This window comes from Chionomys nivalis, chromosome 2, assembly GCF_950005125.1.
Source record: "Chionomys nivalis chromosome 2, mChiNiv1.1, whole genome shotgun sequence".
In the NCBI taxonomy this organism is placed as follows: Eukaryota; Metazoa; Chordata; class Mammalia; order Rodentia; family Cricetidae; genus Chionomys; species Chionomys nivalis.
Window position 1 is genome coordinate 7057566 of NC_080087.1, and position 18208 is coordinate 7075773.

Genomic DNA, 18208 nt, shown 5'->3' on the forward strand with positions numbered 1-18208 from the left:
CTGTGCAAGCTCCACCTCACACCAGGGCATGCCCACATTCTGCGAGCCTGAAATGTATACAAGGTATCTATCTTTTAGAGGAACAATGCGGGAGGCCATCTTTCTTTCACACACAGCAAGGCCTCTCCAGGACGACATGAGTCATTGTTGATAAAGCTCCAAGGTGCCTCTCATTCCTCCCGCTCTGCCTCCCTGAAGTTCACAAGGGCAGTGTGCTTCAAGTCGCCTCGGCCCACAGTGTGTGTGGCTCTTGTGCAGGAAGAGGAGTTTGTTTACATTCTCTTTATGGCACCTTCAAAGGGATATTCGACCCTCCTGAAGAATGCTTGTTTTCAGAAACCCATTCTTCTACTTTTTTCTTGGATATATTCAGTTATTTATTAACCAAATAGTCATAATAATTAATGTGTCATTATAGAAAATTTAAACATCAAATTGAAAGTCTATTTTTCATGCTTAATGCATATGGGCCTCTGTGTTGGTGGCACACATCAGCTGCGACTGGTTTGTGTTGGTTGACAGTTTTAAAGGTAAAACTTGTTTGTCTCAACAAGCTTCCGAGTGAAGAAACCCGAACAGGAAAGAGAGTGACAGTCTCACTTTTATACCCGGATGTCACGAGCTTGCTCTGGCATCACTCCATTGTTTCTCCAGAGGTGTGCACAGTGTGCCTGCGGCGTGTATGTAGCCATGTGCCTTCTCCTCAAAATGTGCCTATGCCAGAGCCGGTCCTTTTTTTTTTAAATTGTTTTTATCGAGCTGTATGTTTTTCTCCACTCTGCTTCCTTCCACCCTCCCTCCCCTTCTACTGTCTCCCACGGTCCCCATGCTCTCAATTTACTCAGGAGGTCTTGTCTTTTTCTACTTCCCATGTAGATTAGATCCATGTATGTCTCTCTTAGGGTCCTCTTTGTTGTCTAGGTTCTCTAGGATTGTGCTTTGTAGGCTGGTTTTCTTTGCTTTATGTCTAAAAGCCACTAATGAATGAGCACATATTATATTTGTCTTTCTGGGTATGGGTTACCTCACTCAATATGATGTTTTCTAGATCCATCCATTTGCCCACAAATTTCAAGATATTGTTATCTTTTCCCCCGTTGTGTAGTATTCCATTGTATAAATATACCACATCTTCTTTATCCAGTCTTCGGTGCAGGAGCATTTAGGTTGTTTCCAACCTAAATATTGCGAATTAAAATTTGCAAATATTAAAATTGACAAACATTGCAGAGCCATTGTTTTTTAAAAATATCCTATAACACAATCTAACATAAATAGTTGTAAAGGTTTAGAAACCTTCTCCAGATTGATGGTGATAGTTTCTAGACTTTTTCGTTATAAAGAGTGATACAATAAACTTTGCTCATGTGATATTTCCTATGCCTGTGGACCCTTGACATTATATAGCATAGCGTGGAGAGATGGCTCAGTGGTTAAGAGCACTGACTGCTCTTACAGGGGACCTGGGTTTTGTTCCCAGCACCTACATGACAGCTCAAAACCACTTTTCCATTGTCTTCTTCTGGCCTCTATGGCACGTGGTGCACAGATACACATGCAGACAAGACACTGATAGACATGAAATAAAAAAATTAAGTATATGTGGCATATAGTGCTAGAAATATACAGACATTAAGCTTTAAAACAGACGAGCTAGGAATTCCCCCGTCTTCTCACAGGAGGGTGAGACCTGCTCCATGTACTCTTGTCTGCTGCCCGGAAGCATCTCACACTCGCTGACCTCCGCGTGCCCTGCTGTGCTGTCTGTTCACAATGCTTGCTTGTTCTGCTGAGCGTTTACTCCTAACAAATCATTGTCTGGCGCGCGCGTGTGTGTGTGTGTGTGTGTGTGTGTGTGTCTGAGGGTGGAACCCAAGGCCTCACACATGCTAGGCAAACCCTCTATTAGTGACACTCTAGCCCTAGATTCTCTGTGAAGAGCGAAAAATCCTCAGATCAAGAAGACACATCTGTTCCTTGCTCTTATCAAACCCCACAGCCATGCAAACACTTCATAAATGTTTGTGCATTTTATAGCTCAATTTTTATATTTAGCTCTGAATTCTTGTATTAATAGAATTATATTTGTATTTCCTCTTGATGCATTAAATCAGTGTCACTTAATGGCTCGTTCAGTTTCCCCACTGAGTTGACTATGTTAAGAGTGTTGTAACCTGGGAGGTCTCCTGAAGCATTTCTGCCAACTGTCCAGCTCCCCTGCAGTCCATCTGTATTGGCTTTCATCTTATGAAACGAGTCACATGACATCACCAGCTTGCACCCCTTCCTGTGAGTGTTTCAGAAGCAGACTGTAATCTGCTGTAGACCTTCCGAATTATTGACATTTTAGTATTACATTTAATTGTTTACCTGAAAGGAAAGCACAGTGTCATGTTTTGATAAAATGTATGGGTTATTTGCCTTTCCCAACTACAAGTTTCTATGAGAGCAGAGTTTATCTTATTACGCAGGATCCAGAACTGTAGATTAAATGAATGGAGCCAAAGTGTTTGAAGTTACTAGGGGACCATGGGCACATTGTTGTCTGAGTTGCTTTCTGCTTTCCCTCTGAGGTCTGTAGCGACAGACTGGTAACCCTGAGATTATACCAGGAATGCTTCCTGCAGGAACCCCACAGGGCGCAGCTGCTGGCAGGAACCCTTTCAGGGTTGAGGTCTAATTACATTCATGAACAGAATAAAGCATCCATTCTGGCATTTCTGAGTGACCATGACCGCCTAACTGATTTATAATTGTGAATAAAAGCAGTAATTATACTTAATACGGATACATGTCAAATTTCCAGGCTACGCACTTCCTCATGAGCAATAAAATAACGACTTTGCATTGTGTTGTCTCAATAATGTTGACAGTTCTAAGTGTGAGGATGTTTTCTGTAGGAAAGGGTCTACACATTTGCAAAGCCCAGTGCTATTAACACCACTTTTTACAGAGTTCCGATATGAGAAAGAATTATTATAAGGCTAGTTTTCATGTTCTCCATCTATCTGGTAAATTAATTCTTTAGAAGCCCAAATTCAAAAACGCTCTTCTTTTTCTAAAAATTAATGGAGCCAGAGAATTGTAGATTTCTCTGGTCACTTTAAACTACTTGGGTCTTGAAGTGGCATCTACTTGGGATGCCGGGTGACCATACATGACTGCTGAGCATCTCTCAGTTATCTGCCCTGACCAGTAGCAGATGAAAAAAGCCCTCGGGATGTCCCCTTTAAAAAGCCAGATTGTGGAGGTCGGTGAATAAGACAGGAAGTGGGCTGGTGGCAAACAGCACCGTATGATGTGGCGTTCAGGAAACTGTAGTGAGAACGGCGTGAGCATCTCTGCGACCAACCGTGTCCACCGGTCCAGGCTGTGTCCCCAGTGGAGAAATCCGCTGGTAGCCCTGTGTCCCTCAGACCTCACTGAATACATGTGAGCGGAAAGTGTCAGTGTGTCTCACCTCTGACACAGTTCTGCATGTCAGGTGATGGAGGATCTTTATAAATTATGTAATTTTCTCCAGTTAAGGACAGGATATTATAATTCCCTACTTCATTTCACAAGACTAAGTATCACCAGAGAAAACCCAGTAAAGTCGCCGGCAATATGTTTCTTTGAACTTTTAAGCAATTACTATTTTTCTTTAAGAGAAAAGATTTAGCTGTACTTGTGTACAAATCACAAGTCAGACACGTAGTGTATCGCCACAGAGGCCAGGAAGCTAAACGGAAAACCCCTTTCTTTGTCAGAGTCTGAGTCTGAACAGGTTCTTGCTAAATAGCATAGCCTTGGAGGAACATGGTCCACCCCACTCTGCATGCATCAAGTCCTCTTCAGACCTGGTCATGTGACTTCTCCCTTGAAGAAGTTGAGCATTTCTGTACGTCTCAGACTCGGTGGATGGAGGGTGAAAGTATGGGGCAGGTTTTCTGTTCAGGTAACAGTACACTTGCGGAGGTCTGTGAAGTGAAAGCTTGGCCCATAGCTCTGAGGAAGGCTAGACAACCTGGAAGGTAACTGCTGCCTGCTGTGTTTGCTCCAGCAGGGATACCGAGGCACCAGGAGCTCAGAACATGCTCCTGTACAACCCGATGTCACAGCCAAAGCTACTTTGCCCTTTAAGTCCGTATTGCCGTCCTACCTGCTAAACTACGTGGTTCTGCTTCTTAATGCTTTTTCTGTCGTTGAGAAGTGTCGCACTGGCAAGCCTTACTCCTGATGATGCCTTCACGCCACCCCCACCCCCATAGGTCTCCAGGCAAAGCGCAAATACCGCACTCACCAGTTTTATATTATCTTTTAGAGACCGTGTAATCGGGTTGATGATGACTGCCTGCGATCTTTGTTCTGTGACGAAACTATGGCCAGTTACAAAATTGACAGCAAATGATATATACGCAGAATTCTGGGCTGAGGTATGTCTTTGATTCTTATATTAACTTAGACATTACCAAGAAATGGAATAAATGAATGAACGAACGAATAAATGAAGCACAGTGGCCAGTCAGTCTGCCTAAGACCTGATTGGTCATGCTCAGAGTTGCCTTGGAAACCCATGGTCAGTCATACAGCATGACAAATTCAGCAAGTATCATTGTGTGCTGAGAACTCTATTCCAGCCTACCCAACTAAGGGCAGATCCCCCGATCCCCACTGGAAGAGTGAGTGAGAGCATGCTCAGTGAGCGTTGCTGCAGCAACTTCCTTTTCTCGACAGCCGACCTGTGCTCACTGGGAAATGTACTACTGGATACTGCTTTAATGTGCAGTAGGTATCGAGGGCTCCGAAGTCCTGGGCTGCAACTGCTGTCCGTGAGGAACTGCAGAGTGTCATCCTTGTTTGACCCTAGCATAAGACAGTGTCATTGTGTTCCCAGGCCAGCTCAGATTCTGCCTTCTACAGAGTAGACAGCCTCTAGAGCAGTGGTTCTCAACCCGTGGGTCTCAACCCCTTTGAGATGAAACCACCCTTCCACAGTGGTTGTCTAAGACCATCGGAAAACACAAACATTTTGTTATGATTCGTAACGGTAGCAAAATTACAGTTATGAAGTAGTAACAAAGTTAATTTTGTGGTTGGGGGTGTCACCACAACATGGAGCAACTGTACTAAAAGGCTTGCAACATTAGGGAGGTTGAGAACCGCTGCTCCAGACCCCTCCCCCCCACACACATACACACACACACACTCACTTTGTTTTACTGTGTAACAGAACCTGTCAAGCTTAGTTAATGAAAGTGAGATCCCCTGGCCCAATCCTTCCTTGCCAGTCAGCTCAGTTGTGTGGTTGTGTGGTTGTGGTTGTTCCTGTGACCTACAGCATGTCCTGAAACTGGGCTACTGCTCCGCTCAGTTTTACACACCATGCAGATCATCCTTTACGGACGACATTTGTGTTCTAAGCCGTGAATGAAGATGTGGCAGACACGTAGGCTCTTCGCTGCACACTCCTCGTGGATTACCTAGCCCATGGCAGTCTCTAGGACCTGTCTACACTGGAAGGAGCCTCGAGTGGTCTCCAGGCCCTGGCATTTGATTTAACCCCCTGAAGTCCAGTGTCTTTTCTCCTCCCTACCTTGCTGCTGCTGTTGCTTCCTCCTCTACCCCTCACCCCAACACATTCCTCACCTGTGCCTTTCAGAGCAGCCATGAAGAGTGCAGTCTTGGGTCATACAGTCCCAGAGTACCCTTGCTTGGCCCTTAGCATAGCTCTGGGCATTAGCACCCCATGTCAAATTTTCCACTAGCCTGGCTTCAGATCTCCACCCCCACCCCTGTACCCCCTGCCATAGCCTGCCTCTGCCCCTCACAGTCTTTGAAGCCCTCCTTAGGTGTCTGTCACTGGGTTTCCTTTTCAACATTAATCTGGCTCTAAGCACGCATTGAAGTCACTTATCTGGAAACGTGTTCCCTTCTGAGACTCCTGACAGCTTCCTGAGCAGGAACTTGGTAGTTTTCCCTCCTTTGGTTAGAGACGAAAGCGATGAGACCACCAGTTTCTGCATGCAAAGCGGGGAGCTGAAGAACTGGTGTTTTGGGGGACCTGGGTGCTACAGGACAAGTTTTAGGGCATAGAGTGAGGGGTCTAGCCACTCATGACTAACTAACAGGTTCTAGGTATGATTTCTGAAGAAAAAAAAGTTGATTTAAATGACTCCATGTGCATCATTAAGAAGACTTCAACAGGCTTCAAGGGAACAGAAACTAGTGTCTGTAGGAGCTGTAAGGATGCTGTGTCTAGTGACGTAGGAGCCGTAAGGACGCTGTGTCTAGTGACTGTAGGAGCCGTAAGGACACTGTGTCTGGTGACTGTAGGAGCCATAAGAATACTGTGTCTGGTGACGTAGGAGCCATAAGGATGCTGTGTCTGGTGACGTAGGAGCCATAAGGATGCTGTGTCTGGTGTCTGTAGGAGCCGTAAGGACGCTGTGTCTGGTGTCTGTAGGAGCCATAAGGATGCTGTGTCTGGTGTCTGTAGGAGCCATAAGGACGCTGGTCTGGTGACTGTAGGAGCCATAAGGACGCTGGTCTGGTGACTGTAGGAGCCGTAAGGACGCTGTGTCTGGTGACTGTAGGAGCCGTAAGGACGCTGTGTCTGGTGACTGTAGGAGCCGTAAGGACGCTGTGTCTGGTGACTGTAGGAACTGTAAGGACGCTGTGTCTGGTGACTGTAGGAGCTGTAAGGATGCTGTGTCTGGTGACTGTAGGAGCTGTAAGGATGCTGTGTCTGGTGACTGTAGGAACTGTAAGGACACTGTGTCTGGTGACTGTAGGAACTGTAAGGACGCTGTGTCTGGTGACTGTAGGAGCCATAAGGACGCTGTGTCTGGTGACTGTAGGAACTGTAAGGACGCTGTGTCTGGTGACTGTCGGAGCTGTAAGGATGCTGTGTCTGGTGACTGTAGGAGCTGTAAGGATGCTGTGTCTGGTGACTGTAGGAACTGTAAGGACGCTGTGTGTATCTTGTAGTGCTTCTAGAGGACTAAGTGGAATTACACAAATGCTCATCCCCAAGCTTGGTGTGCGGGAAGTCCCCTACAGCAACCACCTACCTCAGGAATGTGGTACCAGGCTGTGTGTCTGTTGTCCTGGATCCCCACTGACCCTTTTGGCAAACTGCTTATCATTCCTCCATCAACACCATGAAAGCCTGATTTCACTCATTTCACACAAAGAAAGAACCATTTGAGAAAGAAGCAAGGGAAACCATGATGCCTTTGTACACCCATCACCCCTCCTGCCATTCGCGAGATGTTCGGATGTCTAGTAATTTGGCAGAGAAGAATCTCAGCACAGTACAGGGACACAGAGATGGCCATTGCTTTGACACCATGTCTCTTGGGGCAGGAGACATTTTAAAGGAAGTTTTTATTAACACCTAAATTTTGTATGACTATTTGAAAACTACGGGTCACCTCCTTCTGTCTACTGCAGGGAGATGAAATGAAGAAGCTGGGAATTCAGCCCATTCCCATGATGGACAGAGACAAGCGAGATGAAGTCCCGCAAGGACAGGTATGAAGACAAAGAGCCGTCTGTGTGGTTGTCTGTCTCTCTGTCCATCATCTATCTATGGAACTTGGTGGTTTTGAACCCTCTGTCGATGGGTCTCAAACCCAGAGCTCACTGTTAGTGTGTTCTGTCTCGTCCCCGTGTTTGTGTGAACCTGTGGGGGTCCCGCACACTCTGGGGTGTCGACTCCTTCCTCTCTTCCCTCTACTGCTTTTATTCCACCGTTTTACATTTGGCTATTAAATTATTTGAAATACATCTTGTCACTAAGGAAGGGACCTAACACAGTCTTTCTAAACAGTTGTAACAGATTCCTTCCCCAAAGAGGTTGTGTTTTAGGACTCTCAATCAGAAAAATAGTTCGTTTTAAAATAGGTTGATCTTTGCCAAGAGTAACTCCTTTTGTAGCATGAGTGAGTTTTAAATATCTCTGAAACCCACAAATTTTTTCTAGTTATTCTGAATTCCAAACTGATCACTGTGAAGCTGTTTTATCACAACAGGGAAGTACTCTTTTCTCCAGTATACAATCTTTTACTTGGATATTCTAGCCCAGTGACTCCTTGCTCAGTTTTAGAATAAGAAAATACCTGCACAAGCTATGTAGTTAAAAAATAAGCCCATGGTGGTGGTTCGTCCCTGCAGCCCCAGCCCCAGGAGCCCGTGGCAGGAGCTTCATGAGTGCCAGGCCCACCTGAACTGCAGATGAGATGCTGTTTCAAACCCGTTTCAAAAGTGGAAACATATAAGCATTGCTCATGCGTGGAGACTGTGAGCATTACAGCAGGAGATAGTGAAATCAAACCACGTAGACCTCCTGTTGTTCTGCTCTCGGATGCGTCTGGAGTTGTGTTTCTCAAGAAGCTGCTGGGCTAACCTAGGGAGTCGGTGGTGCCCACTGTGCCATCTCATTGGTCAGTCATGAAGTGGGGCTCATCAGTGGAGGGCAGCCCCACAGTGATCCGCCTCTGCCCTTCACTAGGTAGCCTGGGGTAGCATCGGTTAGTAGATGGTGATGTCTCACTGTTAGAGAGAGGGGAAATGCTGAGCTAGGAGAGCATCTCTGAGCACCAGCAAGGAGTGTAGGGATGGCACAAGGCTAAAGAAAGAAAACCAGAAATGGCATCAGCTGCCCTTGCATGCCAAGCTGGAAGAGAACTGGGCAGGTGAAGGACTATGGGCTCCCGACTTTGTAATGTCCAGAGGGCAGCATCATATTAACACAGGACCTTAACAGGCCTTGGATTCAAACCTGACTTGTTTAACTCACTAAAGTTCTGACTCCCCTGGGTGTAAATGGATGCTCTGTGTTAGGAATGTGTGCAGGTATTCTTGGCATTTATCTGAATGCACTGTCAATCACTCAGCACTGGTCTGCTCAGGGCCTAGGAGATACAGCAGATAGCACTGATCAGACACAGGGCACAGCACACAGCAGGAACAACACACAGGACATAGTACACAGCACCGCACACACACAGCAGAGGCACCACACACAGCACACACAGCATGCACACATACAGCACACAGCACACACACAGCAAGGCGCCACACACAGTACACACACAGCACAGACACACAAACAGTACACACACAGCACAGACACACAAACAGCGCACACACACAGTACACACACAGCACAGACACACAACAGCACACACAGTACACACACAGCACAGACACACAACAACACACACACAGTACACACACAGCACAGACACACAACAGCACATACAGCACACAAGACATACACAGCACATACACACAAACAGCACAGACACACAAACAGCACACATAGCACACACGCAGCACAAACACACAAACAGCAAACACATAGCAAGGCGCCACACACAGCACATACACACAGTACACACACATCATGCACATATACAGCATACAGCACACACACAGCACAGACACAGAACAGACACACAAACAGTACACACACAGCACTGCACACACACAGCATGCACACACACAGCATGCACACACACAGAACAGACACACAAACAGTACACACACAGCATGCACACACACAGCATGCACACACACAGAACAGACACACAAACAGTACACACGCAGCACATACACACAGTACACACACAGCACACACACAGAACAGACATACAAACAGTACACAGCATACAGCAGAACCACTGACTTCATCTTAGACTTCAGGGACAGAAAAGTGAGGGCATCCACATCCTAACAGTGACCTTGCTTTGTTTCCCTGACCTCTCTCTGCGGCAGCTTGGGTTCTACAATGCCGTGGCCATCCCCTGCTACACCACGCTGACGCAGATCCTCCCGCCCACGGAGCCGCTGCTGAAAGCCTGCAGGTAAGCACCGCATTCCATCAAAGCCATCCTGAACTCTGCGTGAGGTTTCTCACTCCATCGGCCTGTGGGTATGTGGTATTGAGTTTATAGTGAGTTTTCTGATTTGCAGCTTGCGTCCTTGTTGTGCTAGCCCCTTGCCCTGTTCAGGGTCCTGGGTGAGCCCAGTTGACTGGCTTCATCAGGGTTGAGAACTCCCCCTGCTTTCCTTTTTATCAGCGTTGAATTTCAGACATTAGCTAACGCTAAGGCAGTCTATTGTTTCGCTCAGACAGGAAAGATGGTATGGGCAGCCCATGCCATGGACCAAGGCAAGTCAAAGAACAGCTGTGCTGCTGAGCTAAAGGGGCTGTGTGCAGAGGACCCCTCGGGGTAGGGTGCTTACCTGTGCTCTGTGTGAGCCAGGCATGAGGAGTCTCCCTGAAGGCAGTGAACCCCTTTTTCTGTAAGCAGCTCCCTTCTCGACCTGTGAATGTCCTGTCTGTGGTCTATGTGATGGGACCTTGACTCCCAGATCCCTACCAGGCAGCACCCTGCAGCCTCCGACACCCTGTGTGGCCCGCAGACACTCAGACATGCCAGTCACAAATCTCACAGTCGCCGGGTGTCTCCTACAGTGACCTCTACACGGTGTGTAGGGAGAGCAACACATTCATTCCTCCCAGACAGAGTGGGAGCCACTGTCAGCCTGCAGAGGAAGGTCCCGCGCTGTCTCCTCGGGTGGCTGTCAGGAAAGGGGCTCATCCTCAGTCACAGCAGGAACTGTGAGTGGGGGAGGAGAAGGCTTGGGTGAGTGAGTGCCCTTCCTTTCAGGTGTGCTGTGCCCTCCTATCTGTTACCTGTCCTAGTGGCAGAGTCGCTCCGCCTTACCTTTCCCTAGGTTTCAGCTCAGATAAGAACACTGATATTTTTAAAGATTCCAACTTTTTTTGTTTGGTTGGTTTTCTGAGACAGGGTTTCTCTATGTAGCCCTAGCTGTCCTGGAACTAGCTCTGTAGAGCAGGCTGGCCTCAAACTCACAGAGATCCTCCTGCCTCTGCCTCCCAAGTGCTGGGATTAAAGGTGTGTGCCACCACCACTGGGCTCTAACTTTTTTTTTTAAGAGAAGCCCCTCTTGGACAAACAAAAGGTGAGTGGTGTCCAAGCTTTCTCACTGCTCAGGTTTGCCCATGCTGGGCAGCTGGGATGGACACCAGGGAAAGAAGAGGGCATGCTATTAGCCAGAAGGTGTTAGATAAAACCCAAACATGGTGCACTCTAGCCTCTGCTGTGGAAGCATCTTTAAAACACCAAATCAATAAAGCCACCAAGGAAGGTCACTTTAAATCATTTGTTTTCCTATCTGAGAGACAGCATTTCTTCCATCCAGTCCTGGATAGTTCTGCATGTGGCCCATCTCTTTGCACTTCAGTGGCCTGAATCATTGGGAGTTCACGGGGATTTGATCCACAGAGGCTTACGGGGATGGCTCCTCCCGGGGCTATGACTTGCCCCTAGAGGGATCAACTTGAAGAAGCGCTCACATCAGAGGGAAGTAGGGATAGCAACTCATCTGCATCCAGGACTGTATATAGATGGAGACTGTGTATTGGTTTCCTGGCCTCCCAGACCCGAATAATCACACAGAAACTATATTAATTACAACACTGTTTGGCCAATGGCTCAAACATATTCCTAGCTAGCTATTATATCTTAAATTTATCCATATCTATTAATCTGTATATCACCATGAGGCTGTGGCCTACATGTAAGGTTCTGGCATTCTTCTCTTTCGGCAGCTACATGGCATCTGCCTGGCTCTGCCTACTCTCTCTCTATATCTCTTCCAGCCTGGCTATATTCTGCCCTGCTATAGACCAAAGTGAATTTTTTTTATTAACAAATGCAAATAAAGCATAGTCACAGCATACACAGGGGAATGCCACATCACCTATACTTGACCCTAAATTGAAAGCCCCTTTTCCTTTCTGGGCCACCATGTTTTGTGGTAAATATTCAGGAGTGGGCAGGGTACATAGCTGTCTAACCTTCGAGCACAGGACTGACTGTAGTGGCTTTGGCTAACCCACATCATTTTTTAAAGGCTACCTCAGTATTTAAATATTTTGTTCACATGAAGATTAAGGAAATTACCAAATTTAGCATATGTCTTTTCCCAATATGTCAGACAGTCCCGAAGATCTAGGAAAATGATACTCAATGTTATAGTGTAGACACCTGGCTTACATTGTGTTTTAGGATTCTAGCCCCCTCCCCTCCAATACACCCCAAGGTATTTTATCATGCTTGCTAATAAAAGGAAGTTAGGGGAGTTTTTAGTAGTGTTGTGTATAAGTTTTGTGCTTGCCACTGATAAAACTCCCTTCTGACATTGACTTCGTGCAAAACAAAGCCGAGACAGGGTGGGGTGTAAAGGATCCCACCAGGCTCACAGGGCGAGCTCACAGGGCGAGCTGACATTGTGGGCTCACGGGACGGGCTCACACTGCGGGCTCACGCAGCAAGCTGTCGCCTTTGCAGGGTTGCGAGGCCATGTGCCTGCGTTGTACCTGTTGAGGACAGTAGAACGGGGCTCCCATACGAGGTCACCAGAGCAGAGAGCTTCTGCAGCAGGATGTTTGGAAGCCCATGCTGTTGAATTTGAGATGTTTCACACAAGAGAGGCCGTCAGACTAAAGGCACTGGGGAGAGGATAACTTGCCTCCCGAGGTCTGTGCAACTTGGGTAGTGCCATCCTTCTCTCTCACCTGCTGCCTCTTGCCTGGATCAGCCCCAACAAGGAGCCCTAGGTACTCTTTCTGACTGCATCCTCAGTAATTAGTAAACACGACCCTTGTTCCAGCCCAGCTTTTGTCCTCATAGCCTAGAGCCCTTGGGACAAGGTGCCCAGTGCCCTGGTGTCTCTTGGGCTCACTGCTGAAGAGATGTGGCAAGAGCTTGCCTTGCCACCCCACACCAGCCCCACCCCCACCCCCGCTGTCATTTGTAACTCTGTCCTTTGTCCCTAGGGACAATCTCAATCAGTGGGAGAAGGTGATTCGTGGGGAGGAGACTGCATTGTGGATTTCAGCCCCGGCAGCTGGAAAGGAGCCGTCTGAGAAGTTGCCCGTGAAGGTTGATGACTGATTCTGGTGAGATGTCTGCCCAACAACTGACCCTCATCCTGCTTCTTCCACGTCGTTCCTTTTATTTTTAAGGGGGAGGAGACACCTCTCCCAGAAGGTACCATCACATACACACGTGAAGCAGAGGACTTCCTGCTTGTCGCTCACGCCTCGGACAGTGAGCTGTTTGGGCTCCACCGTGTTCAGACATCAGCTGTTCTGTGGCTCCACCTGACTCCTGAATGACCTCTGTGAACAGGCCAGCAATGCACTGGCCTTGAAGGTGGGCAGAGACCACAGGAGGGGTTCCTGTCTGAGTCCTTCCGTGAGGGTGTGGTCAGTACCCTGGCTCTGTGCTTCTCCTCTAGGGCACTGCTGCTTGGTGGCATTGGCTATAAACACGACACTGTCCCTGTAGTGAAGTCCACATGTGACCTCCCTCTTGTAGCCTGGGACACGGTAATGAAGGGTCACAGCCCGCAGGCAATTGAGGAATTCAAGTTGTCGATTTTAGGCAGACTAGGTGTGTTCTTTCAGTTTATTCTGGGGCACGTAGGTGAGTTGACTCCGCCTAAGGAAGCAGGCCTCTGCCCTTCATCAAGGAGACACAGGGTACATCCCAGGCATCCGAGAACCTCAGCTCTCAGAGAATGAAAACACGTTCCCCTCACTGTAGACTGTAGCCTTTGGCAACTTTAGCCACAGAGAAAATAAAAGTAAGGCATCTGAATTTCCTACAGCAAGAAAAACCTTGTGAGTAAAATAATATGTTAATTTTCCAAACAATTCCTTTAAATTTTGACTGTGTGTTATGGCAGCATTTTAGTCACATCCAAATTGAAAGATTGTTCTAAATGACACCCCATCCCACTCCGCACTCCCCTCAGCGGCACCAACAGTGCAGCCTCGGTTTCCTGGGATTGCAATCTCTCCCCTCACTGTGCAGTCCGGCCCAACAGGAGGAGGTGCAGGGCCGCCATGCTGACTCTTGATCGTGACTTCTCTGCCACACTCATATCCGGAGTCCTCCACAGAGATCCCCGTTTGTGACTCGTTCTTGTGTGTGACTGTCTGGTAACTGCTGCTGGGTGAACTTAGAGAAGCTGACAGAGCTCCTGGGCCCGTCCTGCTGCGTTCTAAGGAAGTCACCGGTTCACACCACGAGGATTTTCAGGACGGTGTCAGGGAGACCAGAGAACCCGTGCTTGGTTGTTCTGGCTTAGTGAATGAGTCTTGAGAAGTCAGAGACTGGTCAGAAACAAACACCTTTTGTACCGCTCTGCCAGGAGGGTGAAAAGTTGCTTTGAAATGCATTTTCGAGATAGGCTTTGATACACTCCATACTGTAAGCACCACTGCTTACAGGAGCTTGGCATCAGCAAAAATCTATTGGGTTTTCTTCTACATATTGATTTATGTTATAGCAGAGCGGCTGAACACAAACCTGTTCTCATTTTATATTAACATCATGTGCTCATTGTCCCCACGGGCTTCTGAAAAGCTACCATCTCCCCTCCATGACATTGATTTGCTGTCGTCACCGTATCAGGTAAAAGGTGATGCCAGTGACCACCAGGGCTGGGCACACACATGCACATGTAGTATGCATGGCGTGGGCACAAACACACAGATGTATATATTGTACACATGTGAGACAAAAGGAAAGAAAGGAGTAAGCACTTATAAAAATGACAGTCACCCCCATATTCAAAAGCAGTTGTTTTCCACGTTGGGACATGAGGACATGAACGGAAGTGTGGCTTCTGTAAGTGTTCACAGGCGGAAGGCCGTAGCAAGTCCTTTCCTCATGCAGGCATGTGGCACTAGATTTAACAGAAGCCGCTTTCCCCACACACGTTGACAGATCATCTGTCTTGGAAGCCAGACTGCAGCAAGGGGCAGCTTTAGGATGCTTGTTTCATTCTGGCATTTTGAAGGAATGCATGAATTCTGTTCCCACGTTTGGAGAAGGGTCCTGGTCGTGGGCATTCTGTGGCTGCTTTAGCATTTCGTGGTGGCTATGGCAATAAGTATATTACAGAAATCTCTCTCAGTTTGACCTAGCCAAAAATATTGTATTGTGTGGCCTCTACTGGGGCAGCTGTGCACAGGAACCTGCTAGAAATTTACTCTCATGAAATACTGCCACACGAGAAGCAGTTTGGATAAAAGGTGATAGCTGAATTTTTTTTTTAAAGGCCTTTTTAAAATTATTATTTTCTAAAAGATGTTTGTAAGATTGTTTTCACCATGTGTGAGACCCAGGAGGCATAGATTTGCCAAAAATAAGAGAGGCCAGGATGCAGCCTTGTTTAGTGAATAATTTGGCTTTTGAATTCATGCAGTCAAGAGTGTTTGTGTGTGTTTGTGTGTGTGTGTGTGTGTGTGTGTGTGTGTGTGTCTTGGCAAGTATATTTAGCAGACAAACACTTGAATCCTGCCTCTAAGATTTTCCCAGCTCTTTTTTCACCATGCTTTCTCCCACCAAGGATTTCCAGGAGTTTCTCATTAGTGTCTGAGGCAAACTTAGTGACTAATAATGAATATGATAAAGAGAATGTTCCATTATTTACCAAAATTACATTATTTATTAACATTTTAACATACAAGTTTTAGAGTCATGGCGGTTGTTTAATTTCTTTCCACACTTTGTGGTACCTTTTTATCTGGGAAAATGTTCCCGGATACCTAGGTGCGTGCCATCACTGACATGTTTTGAGTCTGGGCGGTGAACCTCCAATCCTAAAAATTGTGTCACCATGGATTAGTTGTCTAAATTAGTTAAAACAAAGTAGAAGGCACAGCTGCTAAGGAAGTAGCGAAAAGCTGGGTGGCTGTCAGCTTCCCACTTCCTAGGATGTGAGAAACAGGAAGAGAGAAGTTGAGTCTTGCCCCACCTGGCTCCTGGCTCCCTCCGGTTTGAAGAGCGTGTTGGTGATTGCCACTGTGATACCTCAGGAGACTTGTTCCCACAACAGTCAGGGGATCCGCCCTGTTAGTGTTGGGCTCCTCTTTCTGGCCTGCGTTGGCATTTTTATTTGATACACACTCGGTGAGCTCTGCTTTTTCACTGTGCTCATGTATGTGCGAGATGTGTTGGCACAGCCTGCCTGCTGCTGCCTGACACCTTAGGGACTGAGCAGGTCTTCCAACAGGCTTAGCTTGGCATGTGGTGTTCCTGCTCTCTTGGGTCTAAATTAAGATCTCAGCTTTAACAGGACTAAAGTAGTTGCCCTGCCTTGGCCTTGTATCTTTATTTTGATAGCCAACTCTCCCCCTTTCTCTCACATGCTTTGGTAAGTGTAAGGGACAGGCAGCATTTAAAGGGGTGGGTGTGGGCCTGGTAGGTCCGCCTTTGTTTGTCAGGGTCCTGTCATCCCAAGTCACTGATGTCTACCCTGGTGACCTAGGGATCCTCTTGTTTGTCGGGAACTGTGGTTCCAGTTAGAGGCACGGATCTCTTGGTTTCTGGCTCCTCAGCTGGCTTTGATTTTGAAGGCCAGATTTCAAATCTGCGTGGTTTGCTTTACGCTCTGCTGATCTAGTGAGCAGGAGGATTCTAGGAAGGCTGTTCATCCAGTCCCCAACTCCTGCTGTTGCAGGCGTCAGTCCGACCTGGCAGTCATTGTGAAGTTTGAGCGAGGCATGTGCACCACCAGCCGTGGTTCCCCTTTGAGTGACAGCTGTATTTTCACGTGTGAGTTTTTGTTGCTGCCCCCCTTTGGCATTGTTTACACTAAGTTGAAATTAGAGTTGCCCAGTGGAGTACAGCATTCTTACTGTCTTCAAACAAAGCTGTACACTTTGATCAATAAAAGTATTTAAGGCATTTCACGAATTGACAAAGCCAGAACAAAAAGAAAGAAAGATGCTGGAGGTGTTCTCATTGCCAGCGAGGAGCACAGGACAACCAAGCTACTGTCTCCTAAGGAAAGCACACTTAGAACCCAGAGAAACACTGCCGCGGTCCCCCGACTTGTCCCTTCTCAGCCATGGAAGTTGGTGCTGTGTGAGCTGTGAGCAGTCTGCCTGCTGTTACCATAACTGTGAGGATTCTGTAACCGAAACGGCACACCTAGAACTGACCCTGGGGGGGGGGGGGCACAGGATCACACCCAAACTCCAGTGTGCCACCAAGGAAGCCGGCACACACAGCTCAGTGCTTAATCTCCAGCAATATACATTTGCCGATGTTTTATCTCTAATGTAACTTAAATCCCCAAATGCTTGTTTTTGTCTAGCCTGCCTAAAATATCATTCTATCATGGGTGTCCCCACTTTCCTTCCTAGTTTGGTCACCCAAATCCCCAGTCGTAAGCTGTATCTAGACTAGTGGCTCTAAATGACGTGTGGGAGTAGCGTTTCCGTGTGGTTTGTTGTGTAGAGTGGATGCTACATGCTCATTTACTGTACAAAGAGAAGTGTGCTTGACTGACGCACAGACGCATTTCTGTACAGCACCCTGCCTGTCTAAACACCACGTCCTTGCCCAGAACACTGTGAAACACTTACCAAACGGCAAATGCAGCATCTGGACTCTTCCCGAGAAGAACAACTTTCTCCACATGAACAAAAGAGATTCTCCATCTGCACCCAGCCAAGGCACCTCAGAGGTCACGGTGACAGCCTCCTGGCTAGCCAACACCTGCTGGAACAGGAACACAGGTCCAAGCAACTGATCCTCAGGGGACGGGTCGGCAGCCAAAGCCTTAATGGGCTCTCTTTTGGAAGGGGAAAGAAAAGAATTTCAAGTTAACAATATCCAACACTATTATAGTTGATGAGTTAGTAAATTCCAAAAAGATGATTTTATATGTCTGACATTAAAAAAATATCTTTGTAAAGTGCGTAAGTGCAATAATTTAAAGAAGTCTTATCTTTACATTTATAAATTATAAATATTGTACATGTGTGTAATTTTTCATGTATTCATTTGCAGTCTTTGTATTTAAAAACCTTTACTGTTACGTTTGTATAATAGGACAGTAATCATTTATTATAACTCAGACAAGGTGTAAATAAATTCATAAATCAAACAGCCAGTATATATGCATATATGGGTGTTATATTGCAAAATCTGTATCTTTGCTCTACTCACATGCTTAAAGCAGTAAGGAATCTTTTGTGGATATGTAATTATACATATAAAGTATATATATATGTATGATACATGAAATATATTTAGAAATGTTCATAATTTTAATGGATATTCTTTGGTGTGAATAATTGAATACAAAGTTTTTAAAATATCATCTC

The 18208-nt window shown here is 46.7% G+C and overlaps 1 protein-coding gene across 10 annotated transcripts in view; it reads left to right on the top strand.

The window, feature by feature from the left end:
* Nucleotides 1–18202, top strand: part of Pde10a (phosphodiesterase 10A) — a 437195-nt gene extending 418993 nt beyond the window's left edge. For 9 of the 10 annotated variants that reach the window (XM_057754784.1, XM_057754804.1, XM_057754794.1 and 6 more), the window contains 4 exons: nt 4304–4415; nt 7435–7515; nt 9763–9851; nt 12857–18202. In XM_057754784.1, coding sequence (XP_057610767.1) covers nt 4304–4415; nt 7435–7515; nt 9763–9851; nt 12857–12974 — 400 coding nt within the window. In that variant the 3' untranslated portion in view covers nt 12975–18202. The remainder of the gene's footprint in view (nt 1–4303; nt 4416–7434; nt 7516–9762; nt 9852–12856) is intronic. The other variant, XR_009055987.1, reaches the window with a different exon arrangement.
* Nucleotides 18203–18208: the final 6 nt, after the last annotated feature.